We start from the raw sequence: 18,255 nt of genomic DNA, 5'->3' as shown, positions 1-18,255 counted from the left end.
CCTTGCAGTCAGCAAGGCCTGGGGAGGGAAATGGGACATGGCAAGAAAAGTCCATCATTAAGGCCTCAGCATTCTCATGGGCCAAATGGAAATGCTAGCACCTATTCGCTAGGGGTTACTTTAAAAAAATTCAACGGGTTGATGAATTTAATGAATGTACCATGCCTAGCCCAGTTAGGACCTTCCAGACTGGCAGGTGCCAGTGTAACAGTGAACAAGGGAGCCAGTGAGCTCCTTGTCCCCACTGAGCTTTGGTCCGGTGGGGCAAGGAACATTCTGTCACAGATTCTACCAAGTTCTATAAAGGATGAGAATGGGGTGCTGACTGGGAAAATGGTTAAAATCTTTGATAGAATGACTTTTAATCTGAGACCTGAAGCAGATAAGCCAACACTGGTAAGAGTTTCATGTAACAAGGAAATGGAGGTGCAGGGTGGGGGTGGAAGATGGATTTATGAACTACTTACCTGAAGAGGTGGAGTCACAAGTCTTCTGTGGGAGCTTTAGCAGCAGCCCCTCCTCAGGTGGACTCACCCTTTGCAGCTCTGGGTGTTCATCTTGGCACACCCAGAAAAGCATGCTGCTCTTCCGGCAAGTTCCCCAAAGGCCCAGAACTGGCTCTTAGATCTCATGTCAGTCATGTGCCAGCCCTGACCTGTGTGGTCAGGGACTGTGGTCCTGCTTGTTAGACCTTTGCAAGAGGAGATGGAGAGTGACCGAGGGTCAGGCCACACACGGGCAGTCGTGGAGGCCACTGTGGGACCTTGGGTTCATCTTAGGAGCAATGGGAAAACACTGAAGGGTCACGTTTGAAGCCTGATAAGCCAGAAGTAGCCTTGTTCTAAGGAACAGAAATTAGGATCACAGGAGGAGAGTGGTGAGAGCCAGGGAAAGAAAAATTCCAGACAAGCTCAATTTGCAAGGCCCTTACAAGACAAGTGGGGACAACCAGCAGGCCACTGGAAGTGTTTCATATAATGTTTTTTATGTCCCATCTCCAACATTCCTGTTTCACTCACACCCCCTCTGGTTGCCACACCATTTCTTCTCTCCCTTCTTGAATAAAACTCATGAAAAGAGCCATCTCAGTTCACTGTCTTTGCTTCCTCACCTCCAACCTCTCTACCCAACTCCAGCCACTCATCCTGAGCACTCTGTGAGAATTAATCAATGCTGTCAGTAACAGTGACTTTAACAAGTTCAGTGGTAATTCTGTCTTTTTTTAACTTGGATTCTCAACAATACTGACAGAATTGATCACTCTCCTTGAAATACTTTATTCCTGTTTCCCTGGCTGGCTCTCCATCTCTTTTGCTAGATTTTTCTGCCTCTTTCCATCTTCTAAAATGAGAACTCCAGGATTCAGTCCTTAGGTACATTGTGAATATACTCACTCCTCCTTAAGCAATCCTATCCACTCTGTGGACTTAAAAACACTGAGCCACAGTAAACAGTGTATAAAAGGTTGATACAGTTCGGGAGTTAGCCTCATATACTGTAAGATTGACCAGAGCTTACCTTGAAAAGCAAGATTAAATATCTTGAATTTAACATTTTATTTAGCAAAATTTAAATTATAACTACTCAGTAGTTCCTAGAATAAAGAATAAGTTGTTCTTCAGTGACAATTTTCTGACGAAATAAAGAGACACAACGTGACGCGTCTTCCCATTTGACTTTCAAGGCACAACCATAAAAGAGGATAATCTTTGCTGAATCAGCTTGACTTCAATCATAATGCTCTTGAACTCCATGGACAGGGTAGCCTGGTGCTCTCAGAGACAGGTCCATAGGCACAGCTGACAGTCCAGAGAGGAGCACCCACTCAGGAGAATGCCGAGCAGCTTCCAGAGGGTGAAGCTCGGGCTCTGCTGGGTGCCAGGCTAGATGGAGGTCTGGGGAGGTTGCAATCATGTGCTGGGAAGAGCTGATTTGAGAGGATGAAACTGACAATTTAGAGGAAAACACCCATCCTGACACGACAGCAGGTGAGTGTCTTAAGTCCAAATGTTAGACACACCCTTCAGTATAGCTACCTAGGCCTATAAATTCCTTTTTTCCTACATCAGTTTAGGCTGTCTTTTGTAAACCACAGTGTCTGAAAGAACATTGTTAAAATAAAAGGTGTAGAAGATTTGGGACAGTCATGAGGAGACAGTGGGCAGAGCTAACCCCAAGGAAGAAGCCCAGCTCTATCAACAACTGTCCAGCCCCGAGAAGACTGAAGGTGGCCTCATTTGAGTGGCAAACAGTAATGTTTAAATTTCAAAAATTATTTATCCTGCTTCCTAATACTACTTAAACCACACAGTTCCATGAGGCAGGGTAAACTTGAAATCAGTGAAATAGTAATGATCTTTCAAAACTGAGCAGCTGAACTGCACAGGTTAGATTAAATCAAACTTAATAAAAGCCCTTTATGCTATTAGTCTCCATACTCATCTTTAACATGAATTTGTTTTTCAAAAGGGGGATGACGTAGGGATGTTGAAAACAAAGTGAGATCAGATTTGCATTCGTCTCATTCTGTTCAGTTTCCATAATGGAAGGACGGATCCACTATCATTTCTGTAGGAAGATACAATAAAAAAAAATCAGTTGGATATAACTAGTAGCCTTAAACAAGGCAAATGACACGACACTGAAGACCTCTGTTTTCACACAGAATACAATTGGGAATGAACTCCCAGCGACATCGTCCAGAGCACTAGTGTGGGAGCTGGAGACGTAGGGATCACGAACTCTAGGTTGTGTCCTGAGCTGCAAGTGTCAACTCCAGATGTTTACTCACCATCCCAATGTGAACTTTTCAATGTTCTCCTCAGATAACATGGGAACATACTCACCTTCACCAGTTTTCTTTGTTGCTGGCATCTTGCACATTCTGTTCACGATGAGGAAGGAACATTTTGCTGGGTGGCACCGCTCTAACTGCTACTGGAGATGCTAGGTTTGAGTTGTATTTTGATAAAATCTGAAAGAAAGCAAACTCCTTTTACCATGTCATATCCGAAGCCTTTATAAAACAGTCAGTAAAGGTCAAGGAAAATGTGAAAATAGGGGTTATTTGAAGCAGAATGTTTAGCAGCACAGACAGTTCCACAGCGCAGAAGAGATGGAGACATTAGAGGGTGAGCTTAGGCATACAGGCTGGAAAGCTTCTGAATGTACCACAGGTCAAAGGAAGCAAGCACCAGGGCAGCCCCAAGAGCAAATCAAGCCTTACAAAGATGCTCAAAGGAAAGATCAGCAGATGCTGATAAAGACAGATAAAGATGCTCAAAGGAAAGATTATACAAAGAAGAACCTAAAGTATCAACTATGATTTTTCATAAAGAGCTGATAATGTTAAATACAACATTTCCCTCCTTTAACACAGAAATAGAGAGAAGGCACTATGGCAAACTGGAGACTGTATGACGCTATAGACAGGAAATGCTCCTTCCTCAACTTATAATGCCAGGAAAGCAAATGCTTTACTGATATCTTTGCATGAGTCCCTTCCAATGGCATTTGGGTATTTCCCCAAGTATTCTCCTTCTCCATAAGCTAGGAAGGTTTCTAGAATGGTTATTAAGAATTCTATTTGCCTAAGCAATAACTGCTGAACACTAACCTTTATTAAGCAGGGATGCTCAAAGAATCAGAGTGGTTACTTAGTGGAGAAAGTAGTTGTTATAAACCAGCCCAACAGACTGCTGGTAAATTATGCTGTACTAAAGAATCAGATAAAAAAATAAAAAAACAAATAAAGAATCAGATATTCTATGGGACTTCCCTGGCGGTCCAGTGGTTAGGACTTAGCACTTCCACTGCTGGAGCTTGGGTTCAATCCCTGCTCAGGGAACTAAGATTCTGCAAGCCATGTGGAGGTCACAAAAAAAAGAATCAGATATTCTAACATATTTAAACAAGTGCTTCTCAAACTGAGGTCCAAGACATCTGGACATCTCAAGTTCCTGATTCAAGTTATTCAGAGTTCTCCAACAATGGAGAACCAAAGGGTAAATGACATTTCTGATCTTGCCAGAAACCTCAGAGGAGACATGGTTACCAAGGTGATCACATTTGAACAATCATTAGAAAATATTTTAAGAATACATTTAAGAACATTAAATTAAGGAGAAAATGCCTTATGAGGGCACAAAAGTATGGTGACATTACAGCTCAGCTCTGAAGAGCCTCAGCCAGCTTAGATGGGCTTAACAGGCCAGAATTAAGATTTAGATCCACACCAGCACATTAGCCTGATAAATAATACAGTTTATATCCATTTCAGGTCTTTTTTGCAGGAAAAATAAACCAAAACAGTAGCCTAGAAAAATAACCTGACGAATATCTTCTGGAATCACAGTAACTTCTGGAGGTGTAGGTGTTTTGAGCAGATTCTCATAAGAAGAAATTGTAGGAGAAGAGGGATCTGCAAAATTCTCAAAGCACTCATCTGAATTTGAAACTAATGATGTACTTTCTTTCGTTTCTAAGTCATTCGATGAACTGTTTGTGGATACCTATTGAATAAAAAGAAATCATTAAATTATGGGGGTATAAAGTAATATAGTGATAAAAACTGTTCATCAATTGTTAGCTCTGTTGGGATCTCTAAGGAAGCCCAAAGTGACCCCCTCTTCCCTGACAACTAAATACAATCAAGGACACAAAGAAAGGGCATGGGGAGGACAGAGCGCCATGTTCATTACTCAGGGCTGAGGGAGGATTGCATGTGCAGTCTAAGCAGACTGGCTGGCTGAGCCCCAGATTTAGATGGATTCACCACCTAGACTCGGGCAACTCTATACTGGCCAGGTCAGAGTCGTAGTGATGATGAGCTCTGCCAGGGAGGTAGTGGCCCATTCCCACTGACTTGGCCTGTCTCCCCAGGGGCAGAGGGAACACTGAGGGGGTGCCTTCCACATGGCCAGGAACACAGAGGATTACCACAAGGCACATGGTGCAATTATACTATTAATAAAATAAAAAAAAACTGAAAGTGAGTGCCTCAGCTGCACTAGACACATTTCATGTGCTCAGTAGTTGACTCCCAGCTGGAGAGCACACAGTATAGACCATTTTCATCTCTGCTGGAGGATCCGCTGACAGCCCCCTCTACCAGACTGGTTTTCTAAGTGTGCGTAACTTGACCCAGGGATGAGATTTTGCGTACGTAGTACATTTGTTCACTGGGAAAATTTTGGAATAAAAGGTATAAGAATAACCCATTTTGGTGTTTCTATCCAGTCTTCTTCCTTAAAATATATGTGTGTGTACGTGTGTACATACACATACATATCACTGTCCACATCGTTAAATTTTTCTTGAAGACATTCTATGTTCTTATCTGTTTTTCAAAAACATGCTTGCCACATGACACTGGATCTTATGGATTTCCTTAATGTGCTTTTTTCCCCCTTTATCATTTGACATTTGTTCCCATGTTCTGCTCTTATGAATAATGCTATTACATTACTGTTACAAATCTCTGCCCCAATATGCCTGAGAATAAATTCTGGTTAAAGGGTGTGAAAAAAATGGAAAGCTCTGGATACATGCTGCCAAATGATCCTCTGGAAATACTAAATACACTCCCTAAGGCTACTGCAGCCTATGTATTCTAAACAGACTGACTGAGTCTGGAAATAAGTGTGTCTGATTCACTAGGGATGGATGTTTACCATAGCTGTGCTGCTCTTTGTAGAAGGGATTTTCAAACCAGGAGTGCAGAATGTAGGTGCCAAGGGAGAATGTGTGTGCTCAGCATCTAGAAGACACATACAAGGGCATGAAAATACAGATCTAAAAGACTTTAACTTTTATAAAATTTGTCAGTATCAACTGTACACTTTATTTTTAATAACTTAAAATATTCTAACTTTAGTGTGTACTTGACTGGAAAAAAAACTGTCATATTCACAATCTAATTATCATTCAAAGTGTGAGTCGCTCAGTCGTGTCCAACTCTTTGCGACCCCATGGACTGTAGCCCGCCAGGCTCCTCTGTCCATGGAATTCTCCAGGCAAGAATACTGGAATGGATTGCCATGCCCTCCTCCAGGGGATCTTCCTGACCCAGGGATCAAACCCATGTCTCCTGAATTGCAAGCAGATTCTTTACCATCTGAGTCACCAGGGATTAGCACTAATAAAAGCTTAGCAAGGTTGCAAGGTGCAAATGTAATGCACAAAAATGAACAGTTCTAGTATAAGCTCTACAAACAATAAAAACCATATTTGAAAAAGAATATATTTTACAATAGCAACAAAACTATACCTACATATAAATTTATTAAAAACTGTGTAAGACCTTTATGGGAAAATCAAATTTCTGCAGATGAAACAGGAGGAGGAAGAGGTCAGGAAGGTCACTTGCCTTCCAAGATATTAGGGCTTACTCTAAAGCTATAGTAAGTAACTATAAGTTACTTGATTAGTCAGGGATGGAAAAACAGCCATTGGGAAAAAAAAGAGATCCTAGAAGCCATGTATAAAGAGAGATTTGCTGTCTGTAACAAAATGTGAAAGAAACCTTAAATACTAGAGAGAAAAGTAAATATGTTGGCAAAATGATTATACAGGCAAAATTTTACCTAGTCTAATCATCAAATGCTAGAAAAGATGGGAGACACAGGAATTCAAACAATGTTGGAGAGAGTAAACCAGAACAGCCACTCTATAGTATCATTTTAGCATTTTCTAGACTAAGTAAGTGATTCCCAGGTAGCTCAGTGGTAAAGAATCTGGCTGCCAATGCAGGAGATGCAGGTTTGATCCCTGGGTCAGGAAGATCCAATGGAGGAGGAAATGGCAACCCACTCCAGTATTCTTGCTTAGAAAATCCTATGGACAGAGGAGCCCAGTGGGCTACAGTCCATGGGGTCACAAAGAGTTGGACATGACTTAATGACTAAACAACAACTATCCCTTAAGAAACAAATAAAATATGGCTCTATTAACAAGCTTACACTTAACCAACATGCTCTTGTAAGTTGAGCTCAATTTACTATGAGTCAATTGTATTTTTTCAAACTTGTTTATGCCATCAGTACTTGTTAATTTAGTAAGAAGTCAGTGAAATTAGCACAGAAAGAGAACTTTTCTGAAAATATGTCCAAAACTTTAAAGACTTGACAGGATAGTTACCTTAAAAAGTTTTCCAATAAATTTGGTATAGATTAGATGATTATATATAATTATTCAAAATCATAAAACTCTAGGATTTTCAATTTTATATTTACATAAAAAACAATGTTTTCATGTTTGCTGGGACAAATGTGAAAACACTAGATGAAAATATTTTAAGTTTTTCTACTATTAAAAAAATCCAAAATCTGAAATGATAGCTGATGTATTCTGGATGTGGTTTATGTAAGAAAGATAATCTAGAGCTCTAATCAATCAGCTGAAGCTAAATTCAAACAAAAAAAGTACTATTGGTTCTATATTAAACATTGGTGAGTGAATATTTATATTTTAAGTTAAAATGTTAACAAACAAGCTCAAAAATACTGAATACAATCAGGAAGAGTGTGAAAAACAGAAAACTGTATTTCTCTTGTATGAAATCATACTGAACCTGAATGGAATGGTACTTTATATAATGGTACTTTATATAATTCAGTATTATGAACCGAGAAGATGCAGAAGGCTATTAGAATGTCTTAGGTGATAGCACCATTTATTGTACAAAGATAGTCTGGAAAGAGTATGGCTGAGAAATAACCTGAAATTCATACTTACCATTTTTTCCCAACGGCTGGGTTATGAGGCCAGGAGTGGCAAAGACATTATCGCTGGGCACTGGTTCTGTTTCTATGGTCTCACTGGTATGATTCGTAGGGAAATATTAGAGTTAAAAAAAGTTAATATTAAATCTCTGGAAAATTATTTAATCTTATTATATATCATTAAGTCTGGACATTCAATTATGTTTTATGGAAGATAAATTCCATGGAAATCTTTTTTCTTTTCTTTTTTTAAATGTATATCCATAGCTCAAAAAAGGTTAAGAACTATTTTGTATTGGCAGCTTTGACTTAAAAGTGTTTAAAAATCTTTGACTTAGGGAATTTCCTGGTGGTCCAGTGGTTGGGATTCTGCTTTTTCCATTGCAGGGGGCGCAAGTAGGGGAAGTAGGATCCTGCATGCCACACAGTCCAAAAAAAAAAAACAAATAACTGACTTCAAGGAAAGCTGTGAGTTCAACTCCTTGGTTCAAATATAGAAACTGTTAGCTCTTGGTTTCAAAATCATAAAGTGGAGTTTTATACCAGTATACAGAGATTAAGAACATTGTTTAGACTAAGACTGACCCTGCCATCTTATTAAAGTTGTTCTAGCCAATTACCCAGATGTCTGAAATATAGTTATAAAAAAGAACATCACTGAATACAATAAAATAGTTCAATTAACAAACTGTCCTAGTGTAATTTACTGAATAATCTTTACTTGAAAAACATCTTCAGTATATATTAAATTCTTAGGTAAATTAGAGGCTGTTTCCGGGCTATTCTGTTTCTGCAATAGGTCCATTCTGTCACAATTTGATACTGTTTTACTTATTGTAGCTTTATATATTTTAATAACTAGTAAGTTAGATCCCCTCATTACTGTTATTTTTCATTATTTTCTTAGTTATCCTTACTTTTTATTATTCCAAATCATTTGAATAGTTTTCTCACACATCCCTCATGCTCCACCTTAGAGGAAAAAAAAAACCTACGGTTTTATTTTAATTACATGATATCCATAAATTAACTTGATATGATTAAACATCTTAGTAATATTCAGTCATTCTGCGCAGGAACATGGTATACTTTTTCATTCTAATTTTCAGAAATGTTCAGTGGCTTTATTCACATAGGTCTTTCACATATTTTACTTTTTTGTTGAGAATTTTAATGACTTTTCCCCTGTATTTACCAACTAGTTATAATAAAATATAGGAAAGCATATTATCTTAAGTAGTTATCTCATACTTATATAAAATAAGTCTTACATAAGCTTCTACAAATTTTAGCTGTGCCTTTCTCAAGTTGCCCAGGTACAAAACATGGCCTAGAAATACATCACGGTAATCTTTATTTCTGTTTTGTATCTCATTACATTGGTTACAACATCAAGAACAATGTTAAAAAAAACAAAAACAAAATAAAACCAATGATGTTTAATAATGATGACAGCTTCACTATTAAGGCAGATATTCACATTATTACATTAATGAAGTATCCTTCTACTGAGAGTTAACCAAACAATTTAAATGAAGAACAGGTGTCTAATTTCATAAAATTCTTGTCATCCATTGAAATTATCCTATTTTTTTTTTTGAATCATAGGAAACTTGTATTTTATGAGTTTCCAAATACTCCTGTCTCTTTTCTCCAATTATTTTTTTCTGATACTTTAAGTTGAATGTTTATTTTCCTTTTTTAATAACTACAGTTCTTTAAAGATATGCATTTAAGAGTGGTACTTTGATATGTGGTATTTTCATTTTAACATTAATTACCACTTCCATACAGATCACTCCCATATCTCTTCAGTATAGCGTGGAATTCATCACTGTGCTTCAAATTTGTATTTCAATATCTAAGCTTAAGAGTACCTCAAAACCAACATGTAAAGAAACTCAACACCTTTACCTCCAAGCTGTGCTCAGTCGTGGCTGACTCTACAACTTCATGGACTGTAGCCTGTCAGGCTCCTCTGCCCATGGAATTTTCTAGACAAGAACACTGGAGTGGGTTGCCATTTTTCTCCAGGGACCCCCAAGCTGCAGGTATTCTTTTAGTTCCTGAATGTCATCTCAGGCAACAAATCAGAAATCTGTGCTCTATCCTAGATCCTCTTTTCTTCCCAAGTTTCCATATGGAAACAATCCCCCCCACTTCTTTTTTTTTTTTTTAGTAATTTTAGTTTTTATTTCATCCCCCCTTCTCTATCCCATCAAATACCAAGTGTTTTCAGACTATTATTCAAAATCTTCTATATCTTCTAAACCAAGGAAACTAATAGCTCACACTTTACTGATGGGATTGGTGATTCAGAGAAGTTTGACATATGAAGTACCTGGAAACCTTTGAAAGAAAGGTATTGTCTGAGAGATTTCTTCTAGGGGGGAGAAAATCAATAAATACAAAAGATTTAGAAAGTTAGATAAAATATTCCTTTTAAGAAAGCTGCTTACCTGTTAGTTTTCACATTTTTAAGTCCAATTGTGTAATCGTCATTTAAACACATAGTATATTCAGAGATACCAAAGTGTTCTAATTTAGGAGTTACACACTCAAAATCATCCATCTTTAGTGCACATTTTGGAGTTTTTACTAGTGAGTATTTGGAAAATGGAGTTAAAATTTTTGGCTCTTCCTTCTGGTTGTTTACTGCTTGGGGAGGGTTTGGTAGAACTTGGGATACGATGTACCGCTCAAGTCCAAAATCAGAAAGTTGTGGACTACGCGGTGACTTCTCAGAAACAGAAGTGCTTGCAGCAGCAGAATCCAACAAGTCATCTTTCACGTCAGGCTTTGCAGGACGTTCACATTCACTGGACTCTGGTTTAGAGTCAGTGAGTTCTTGCTCATCCACTGAGAGGAAAAATCAAGGTCATATTCTGGTCAAATATCAAACTAGAAAATGTCATATACTACAACCACATGAAACAGCTCCATCTGAAATGTCCTGTCAGCAAAAGCTCTCTCCTTATTTTCTAAGGAGGAAATATTCTTGTTTTTTAATTTCAATTGTACCTTTCACTTTCTGATATGTACCGCTTATATCCCCATATTTCATCTTAAGGATACATCAGAGGAGGGAAGTAAACTGTTCAAAGGTGAAAAATCAGTACCCACAAATAAAACTGCAATTTCTTAACACTAGCCCTATAGATCCCTGTCAGAATCTTTTGGGCTCAAAGGCAGAGAAAAGGGGTAAGTTTAGGCTGTACATTTACTTGACCAACAGATCCAACAGATTGAGGGAAGTAAAGAGGCACACACTTTTTCTTTGAAGACATTACTTTCCTTGTTTTAACTGGCAGCTGAAATGAGGTCAGAAAACAAAATCTCTGCTTTAGAGATGACAAATTGAGGTACAAAGTAACTGGTCAAAGATGAATATAACTAGTAAGTAGTGAAATTAGATTTGAACTCAGGCAGTTTGACTCTAAATTCTAAACCACCATGCTCTCCTACCCATCATCAGCATTTTATAACTAAAAAGGACTTTACGAATTTACATAGCCCAGATTTTCTCATTCTATGGAGGAAGAAACTGAGAATGAGAAAGTGAAATAGCATGGCTTAAGGGTGGTCTCTCAGCTACTTATTGTCAAAACTGACCAACAACCAGCTATCCTTAAGTCACGTAGATTTATCTTGTATCCTTCTTTCATCCAGCACTGTATTGGTTCTCATCTAGCATTTGTAAAGGAGAGCAAGAACTGCCTTCACACTGCACTACCCATCAGCACTGCCTGCATCCAGAACACAGGGACTGCTGAATAAACGATCAAATGTCTATCACATAATGGCAGAATCAGAACTAGAAATGATGGCCAACCCTATAGTAGTCTTAATCATGCTGCTTTCTTTAATACTAAAACAAATGCTATAAAAGGCTAGTTATTCACACCTGAATTTTTCTTGGCACGTGGAGTATATCCATACTTCTGGAAAACCTCTTTTATTTTCATGATATCCATTGAATTCTTTTTCATCAATATTTTTGTTGCTTTTATGAAACCAATGTTTTCTTGACTTTCCAAGTTTGCTTTATCAAGAAGAATATTGACATCATCCTTTCATGAAGAAAAAAAGTACATTTTAATTTAATGTTTGCCTAAGTCTATTTATAATTTTGTAAAAATTACCACATAAAAATGATAAATTAATATTGTAGGAGTGATACCTTTAGAATTCGTACTTCTGAGTTAAGGTCATGTAGAACTCTCATTGGACAATCTTCAAAGTCTTCTATGAATATTGAATGGAAAAAGTATAACAAGGAAATGGAGGAAAAAATAGAAAATGTAAGTTTTTTAGAATTATAAAATCTTTATATAGAAAAGTAAAGAAATACACAGTTTGATGAACTTTCAAAGTGAACATATCTACATTGATAAGCAGGTAAAGCTTTATGGAAAGCAATTCTGCTGTATATTAAAAACCCAAAACCATTCATACAATTCTGTGTCTTATAGCATTATCTCAACCATGTAAACAAAGTCAAGCATAACAAAGCAACAGCGAAAAGTAAGAATGGTAGAAAAGCTATTGAAAATTAATAGCGGTGTCTTCTGGTGGTGGAGTTACAGGAAAGATTTTCTTCTTTCTACTTTCCCATTACCTCAAACTTTTTGCCCTGCGCATATATTGTTTTCACAGTCACAAGCATAAATGGTTTGAAATGGCTGAAAAACTATCGACAACATTATTAAAGTAAAAGGAATCTGTGTCTACAGGGTGCAATATTTTAAGGCATATTACAATTACGACACAAACAATAATCTCAAAATCTGAATTACTCTTCCAACAACTTAAAAAAAAAACCTAATACAAACGTCAGTGGTGGAGAATTCTGCTTTATTAGAAAGCAGTGTTGAGTACTGGCGTTTCTGCAGGCAATACGGATTGTTGGGGGAAATACAGATACTACGACTGTGGGCTATTTTAGTTCAGTTCAGTTCAATCACTCAGTCATGTCCGACTCTGCGACCCCACGGACTGTAGCCTACCAGGCTCCTCCATCCATGGGATTTTCCAGGTAATAGTACTGGAGTGGGTTGCCATTTCCTTCTCTAGGGGATCTTCCCGACCCAGGGATCGAACCCGGGTCTCCCACACTGTAGACAAACGCTTTATCATCTGAACCACCACAGAAATCCTATTTGGGTGAGATCAAAGTCACTCCACGTGTCAAGAACAGTGCAGAGAAGCTGCTATGAAACGATACGTTTCCTCTTTTGGTCGTGTTTTTATTAACACACTTTGTGGACTTGAAGCCCGCCACCGCCCCCCGAGATGGCACCTCACACCCTTCACCGTCCCTCCCGCGGCTCACTCACCGCTGTCCTCTCCGTCCAGCGCTCGCTGCAGCCGGGCCGTCTCGCTGTCCAGGGTGACGGCCAGAGACCGCAGCTTCCCGCAAAAGCCTCGGATCGGATCCATAGGAGAGGCCAGCTCCCCGCCTCAGAGCCCGCGGCCGTTTGAATCCCGGCACCTGAAGCGCCATTGGTTCTCGTAGCCGCGAACGGCCTTTCTCGCGATAGGGAAGCCTCACGCGAGGAGACGGCTGCGGGCTGTACGGGTCTCTTCCGGCACCCACTTCCGGCGTCGTTCCCCGGCGTGCGGAGAGCGGCCCAGACGCGGGGCTGGTGAGTAGGGCAGCGTGGGGCGAGGCGGCTTGCGGGAGGCGGCGGGGCTCTCCTGTCTGGCGTGCAGTCAGCTCTTCTCTTCCCCTCGGCAGGCACCATGTTCCTGACCGCGCTCCTGTGCCGCGGCCGCATCCCCGGCCGGCAGTGGATCGGGAAGCACCGGCGGCCGCGGACCGTGTCGGCGCTGGTGAAGCAGAACGTGATCCGTCGCCTGGAGATAGAAGCGGAGAACCACTACTGGCTGAGCCGGCCTTTCCTCACGGCCGAGCAGGAGCGCGGTCACGCGGCGGCCCGCAGGGCGGCCGCCTTCGAGGCGCTCAAGGCGGCGCAGGTCGCCAAGTTCCCCGCGCACCGTCGGCTGGAGGACCAGCTCGACCACCTCAACGTCACCAGGAGGTGGTACTGACCGTGAGCCCCGCTGGCCCCCGGCCCCGCAAGCTCCACTGCCCACAGTGGGGGCTCGTTCGCCCCGGGTTACTTCCTCGCCTCCCTGAAGGACGGTGCGGACATGGCCTGCGTCACAGACGTCATTTGTACGAAGCGTAATAAAGCTACCAACTGTGCTTTTGGGGCGTCAGTGCGAGATTCTTGTTGGGGCTTGATCATGCAGCCGTACCTTCTGTCAACAATAAACGAGCTTTTTCAGTTAAATAGACTCACAGAAATAACGTATTCTGCTGAGCTTTACATCTAATAGTGGACAACTGAAAATTATGTTCAGTAAAAGCTAACTTAAAGCTTTTTTGATAAAGCCATCTATACCTTTGGCCTAGGTAAGCTACAGTGTTGTCACAGTCAAGTAATACTTGTGGTTAACCCAAATTAGTAGATTCTTATTTCTAACTCAACACTCTATGTTACCAGATTTTCAAGATGTCAAAAATCATAGCTGTTCTTTCATTTTGTAAATATCAGTTTATAACAATAACAACAACTGTTCAAATACAGGACTTTATTTATTAATAAGGTAAATCATCGTCATGATTTCGGGAGAAAAGTTTTAAAATGTTCAACCTTCATGTTAATGTAGGTTAGGCCACCCAAAGACAAAGCAAAGATATCGAAGTCATGGTCCAGGGTTACACTCATGGGAAACAAATACAAGACTTATGGGACTTGGTAAGTACAAACAAAGTAAACTGTATTCCAAATTCGTTTATATAAAAACATTAAAGATCACCTTAAAATAGTGTCCATCTTATGGGCATAGACTTATCTGCAATCATACAAATATGATAAACTCAGCTAATCGCTTTCTGAAGCTTTTAATACAAATACAGTTCCTTGCTGCTTTATGCAACTCAACAAAATATAAAGTGAAGTTGTTAGAAAAATATGGACCTTTCTGAATCTATATTGCATTTTAAATTTAAATTGGAAAATACAGTTCACATATGAAACATGATTTCAGGTTTACATATTAACTGTATCATAGAATATTAAATATGGTCTTTATTTTGGCTGAAATGCAAAAATATGGTTAATTTCTCAACAGGTTAAAAATACTTTGCATTGATAGCAGTGCTAGTCCTAGAACAACATGTAAGCAAAACATTTGTAAATCATTTGTCTTCAGCGCTGCAAATATGCAGATCCTGACACTAAGCCCTTATATGCATCTGCTTTAAAGATGATGGAAGGGAATCTCACATAACTGAAAATCTGTAATTTAAGCAACGGGATAAACAGTCAAAATCTGCTTTCAACAGAAATAAAATTCAAGTAAACATTGCATATTTGATTTAAGCTAAGTTCAATTAACTTAGGACACGTTGGGTCATAACCACTAAATATGTAAAAGGATTTTAAAAACTCTTCCATACGCAAAGATGAAACTGCTTTTGTAAGCGGTGCAAGTTTAGTGACCACTAAGTTGCAGCTGCTCTTTGGTTTGGCACAGTGACAGTGGTCAGATGTCTCAGGTACTGAATATTCAAGTCAGTTCATACCCAGGTAAAACCAAGTTTCCTGTCTTAATTTGTTTTTAATGGCAATGGCAAGACCTGAAATTCAACTTTACTTTCCTTAAATATCACAACTGTTTTAAGTGCTTGAAGCAACAAAGATCCTACTAATACATTTTGACAGGGCTTTATTTTGACCATTTTACCCCACAAGTTGGCAGCACTGATCTGTAGCAGCTGAAATACCACGGAGACAGCCTTTCCTTGGTTCCCATCCCACTGCAGGCCCTTGCTGAATAGTCATTAACATGTACGAATAAACTTGGTCAATTATTATTTAAAATGTGGCAGACGTTGGCCATAAATTAATTAAACCAAAGGTAACAAAGGCTTTAGCTGAAAGTTTCTGAAAAGGTGTATACTATGTTATTAAAAAAGATGATGTTAAATGACAGAAATTGAAAGAACTGAAAAAGACAAAAACATCAAAAATCACCGAGATAGGTTAAGGGGAAAATTAAGTTTCCTCAGTTGTTAATCCAGTGCATGCAAATCTTTTGACTTGAATATAGAAATGTCCATAAGAAGTACCAGGAGGACATTTCTGAAAGCAGGCATATATGTTTAAATATTTACCATTTCCTTATAATATGCAAACTGCCAGACTAAAGTGATGTTTCTGGTTGGAAACTGATACCCCTTAACTCTCATAAACATTTTCTAGAATCAAGATTATTAAGACTACTGTGTTGAAATAAAGGTAGAAGCCGTATTATAGTATTCCAAATTGTATTTTCAAAGTTAACTCATTCCTCTAGTTCAAAGGGGAAAAAAATTACTTCCCTTTTAAAATCTAGTAATATAGCCCATGAAGTTAGACAAATCCTATAAACTAAACCTGTAGTAGATGGTTATAAAATTTATGCTACATTAGGAAATTACAGAGCTATCCCTAGTATACTGTTTGGTGTCCAAAAATATTTGTTGGGCAAATGTAAAGTAAGGTATTGTGCAGAATTATAAATCAAAGAATGTTAAAGGCTTTCCCATCCAAATCATTCATAACAGCCCTTCCCCTACTCCCATTCTACAGAGCGAAAACTAACTGGGCTATTTATAGATGCTGGTTAAAATCTACCCAGTTCCAGCAGCAATCAATCATTTTAGTTTTGACTAAACAGTATAAACAGGATGGTACATTGTTTCTCTTTATAGGATATGAATTCTAATCTTTAAAGTTAACGCAGCAATTTCTGTCGTGTAGATTAGACTTCAAAAGGAAAAGGGGGTAAGTTAGTCTAGGCAGAAAGGGGTTGCTGTTAGGAAGTCAGATTTAAAATCCTGCATATGAAAGTGAAATCCATCTCAGAATGGAAGTTTTGAATGACTGCTTAGGTGAGAATTTGTTTCTTGACAGTGGCTAGGGTTAATTGTTATACTGAACAGTTTTACCCTCCATTCAAATGCATTTTAAGTTGCTGTCTAAGCTGTTATGGGATTAATGTAAAAAGTTTCAAAGCAAACTGCAGTCTTAAAATTGAAATTTGAAAAAAAAATTGAAATTTGAAAGTCAACTCAACAGCAGGTAACACTCTGAAAACATATTTTAACAGCTCACTTACAGCTTCTCTTTTTCTTTTTTCTTCTAGTCACTTCAACTCAATCCTGTATTGAGTATTTCTATAGCACATGTCCAGCTTTTCTATAGCTTTTCTATAGCATGTCCACATTTCTATAGCACATGTAACCTGTTTCCCTACCCGTATAAATACCCATGAAAGTTCAACAAAAAAGTGCATTAAAAGCAGACACAAATAAAAAATTTCTTACATTGCCAAATTTTCTTTAAGCCTTGGGCACAAAACTACAATTGGTTTAATTAATGCTTAGAACTAAGCCTTCAATGAATTATACAAATGTGCTCCAAATGATTATATTTAGGTATCTAAATCCCTCTGAGTGTTATTTTATAGCCAACAATAAAAAAATCTGTTAAAAATGTTGAAAAGTATAAAACAGTAACTATAAATTAGCAAACACCAATTTTTTTAAAAAAAGCAGTTATTTTCTTTCTTACACAGTACAAACAGCAGTCATTTGCATATTATTATTCACTTTCAGCCACCATATTGACCTAGATGTACTTCACTTAAGTTTTTAGCTTGTATTTCTAGAGTGAAAATTTATATGGATACTAAGAAACAACTCTAATAATGTAACCCAGGTATCAAAAAAATGCATATGTCATGTAACATGTGACCTGATAGCTCATATTATGGCATCTCATGTTATTATGAGAAAATGTTACTTCCAAAGGAAAATGAAGTCTCTTTTGTAGCTGTGAGTCAGTGCTGAACAAATGGGCTCATTTAAGATTAAGGCATCTTCCCGCTCTGGAGCAGTGCTTCTGTGGATCCAATAATCTGTACAAAGGTTTCCTTTTTTAAAAAATATATCTTCGTTTATACTTCAATTATTTCATCCCATTGATCAGAAAACAGAAAATATCAGTCCACAATATGTTTTTGTAAACCTACAAAACCAGAGACAATTATTAAAACTTGATTTTATATTTCTGAAAATAAGATTGATTAAACAGTTCTCTGGGCTAAGGTATAAAGCTAATATAACAAGAAAGGAAATACTTTAATTCTACTAATATACTCTTAATAATAAAGGTTTTTAGAAGCTGAAGACAAGGGCCAGATCACTGACTGTCTCCCTGAAGCCATCACATGAGCATTTTAATAGAGGCCGAGGCTTACACTTTTCCCTTACTGCTAACCCGGGCCTAAGCTGAGGAGACTGCTACTGGATGTCTGTGGGAATTTTGGTGAGGATTCTTAAGTAGGAGCATGAGCCATCATTCCACCTATACACAGAAGAGCAGAGCCAGGACCGGGAGCCCTGTCTGAGGAGGACCAGCTCTCCCTGGGGCAGCCGGTGAAATGTGATTATCGCCTGTGGCTCAGGCTGCCCCCTGCC

The 18,255-nt window shown here is 38.6% G+C and overlaps 3 protein-coding genes across 4 annotated transcripts in view; 1 reads left to right on the top strand and 2 right to left on the bottom strand.

The window, feature by feature from the left end:
• Window positions 1-1,532: 1,532 nt before the first annotated feature.
• On the bottom strand, window positions 1,533-13,250 carry SKA3 (spindle and kinetochore associated complex subunit 3). The gene is made up of 9 exons (XM_065901781.1): window positions 13,058-13,250; window positions 11,902-11,966; window positions 11,626-11,791; window positions 10,181-10,580; window positions 7,735-7,817; window positions 5,673-5,758; window positions 4,329-4,511; window positions 2,847-2,974; window positions 1,533-2,568 (listed from the first exon to the last, which is right to left on the bottom strand). The coding sequence occupies exons 1-8, from the start codon at window positions 13,158-13,160 to the stop codon at window positions 2,849-2,851; spliced, it is 1,212 nt and encodes a 403-aa protein (XP_065757853.1). The 5' UTR covers window positions 13,161-13,250; the 3' UTR covers window positions 1,533-2,568; window positions 2,847-2,848.
• A 27-nt stretch (window positions 13,251-13,277) lies between these two features.
• MRPL57 (mitochondrial ribosomal protein L57) lies at window positions 13,278-13,929 on the top strand. The gene is made up of 2 exons (XM_065901784.1): window positions 13,278-13,366; window positions 13,459-13,929. The coding sequence occupies exon 2, from the start codon at window positions 13,464-13,466 to the stop codon at window positions 13,770-13,772; it is 309 nt and encodes a 102-aa protein (XP_065757856.1). The 5' UTR covers window positions 13,278-13,366; window positions 13,459-13,463; the 3' UTR covers window positions 13,773-13,929.
• Window positions 13,930-14,303: 374 nt separating this feature from the next.
• Window positions 14,304-18,255, bottom strand: part of ZDHHC20 (zinc finger DHHC-type palmitoyltransferase 20) — a 64,321-nt gene continuing 60,369 nt past the window's right edge. For both annotated transcript variants that reach the window (XM_065901783.1, XM_065901782.1), the window contains one exon: window positions 14,304-17,803. In XM_065901783.1, the coding sequence (XP_065757855.1) occupies window positions 17,778-17,803 (26 nt within the window). In that variant the 3' untranslated portion in view covers window positions 14,304-17,777. The remainder of the gene's footprint in view (window positions 17,804-18,255) is intronic.

The sequence above is a fragment of the Muntiacus reevesi genome, chromosome 11 (assembly GCF_963930625.1).
Source record: "Muntiacus reevesi chromosome 11, mMunRee1.1, whole genome shotgun sequence".
Classification (NCBI taxonomy): Eukaryota; Metazoa; Chordata; class Mammalia; order Artiodactyla; family Cervidae; genus Muntiacus; species Muntiacus reevesi.
The sequence above is the reverse complement of the archived record's forward strand: the minus strand, read 5'-3'. Positions and strand labels throughout refer to the sequence as shown.